Raw genomic sequence first — 672 nt, forward strand, 5'->3', positions numbered from 1 at the left:
TATTTGAGTAGTGAGCACTCATCTCACTGTCCATTGCATTTTCCATTTTTCACATTCATCTGCTCAGCATGGCTTGTTTGTATGTAATTGGCACGCCGTCTTTCTTTGCGCTTACAACATAAGCATGCGACATGAAATTGGCAGATCCTCTGACAACAAGTGAGGAGTCTGGCTCATTCTGCTTCTTCTGCTTCTTAGAAGGTTCAGTTTCATCCTCAGACAGTACTTCTGATCTTCTACGAAGTTTTCCAGTAATAGCTTTTCTTTTCTTTATAGGTTTGTCAATATAGTCTTCATCATCTGAACAGTCAAAGTTATCGTGATGACGTTCATAGTAAGAAGTTCTGTAATCTTCCCCTGAAACTGAAGCTTCGGAGTCAGAGATATATTCAATGACAGTCCGAGAAGACAGCAGTCGCGACGAAGCGGGTGAGGAGGACGGAGAGGGAGGTTCAACAACCTGAGGTACAGACAGGGGAGAAGAAGCCAACGGGGTCTCTGGGTGAGACGGCATCGGAACGAGTACAGAAGAAGCTCGTGGAGTCGATGGAAGTGTCAGGTCCAGAGGAATGACAACATCCTCCATGTCAGTGTCCACAGCATCCTCCATGACAGTATCCGCAACTTCCATTTCCGGGGAAGAGGGAGGTGTAGAAAGACCAGGTAGTTCAG

General features: G+C 46.0%; 1 protein-coding gene across 1 annotated transcript; it reads right to left on the bottom strand.

Moving 5' to 3' along the window:
* Nucleotides 1-55: 55 nt before the first annotated feature.
* Nucleotides 56-631, bottom strand: AC631_06010 (uncharacterized protein; the record flags this gene model as incomplete). The annotated part of the gene is made up of 1 exon (XM_015614839.1): nt 56-631. One exon carries the CDS (start codon nt 629-631, stop codon nt 56-58), a length of 576 nt encoding a protein of 191 aa, XP_015464333.1.
* Between the last annotated feature and the right edge of the window lie 41 nt (nt 632-672).

Source organism: Debaryomyces fabryi, assembly GCF_001447935.2.
Source record: "Debaryomyces fabryi strain CBS 789 chromosome Unknown contig00469, whole genome shotgun sequence".
NCBI classification, from domain to species: domain Eukaryota; kingdom Fungi; phylum Ascomycota; class Pichiomycetes; order Serinales; family Debaryomycetaceae; genus Debaryomyces; species Debaryomyces fabryi.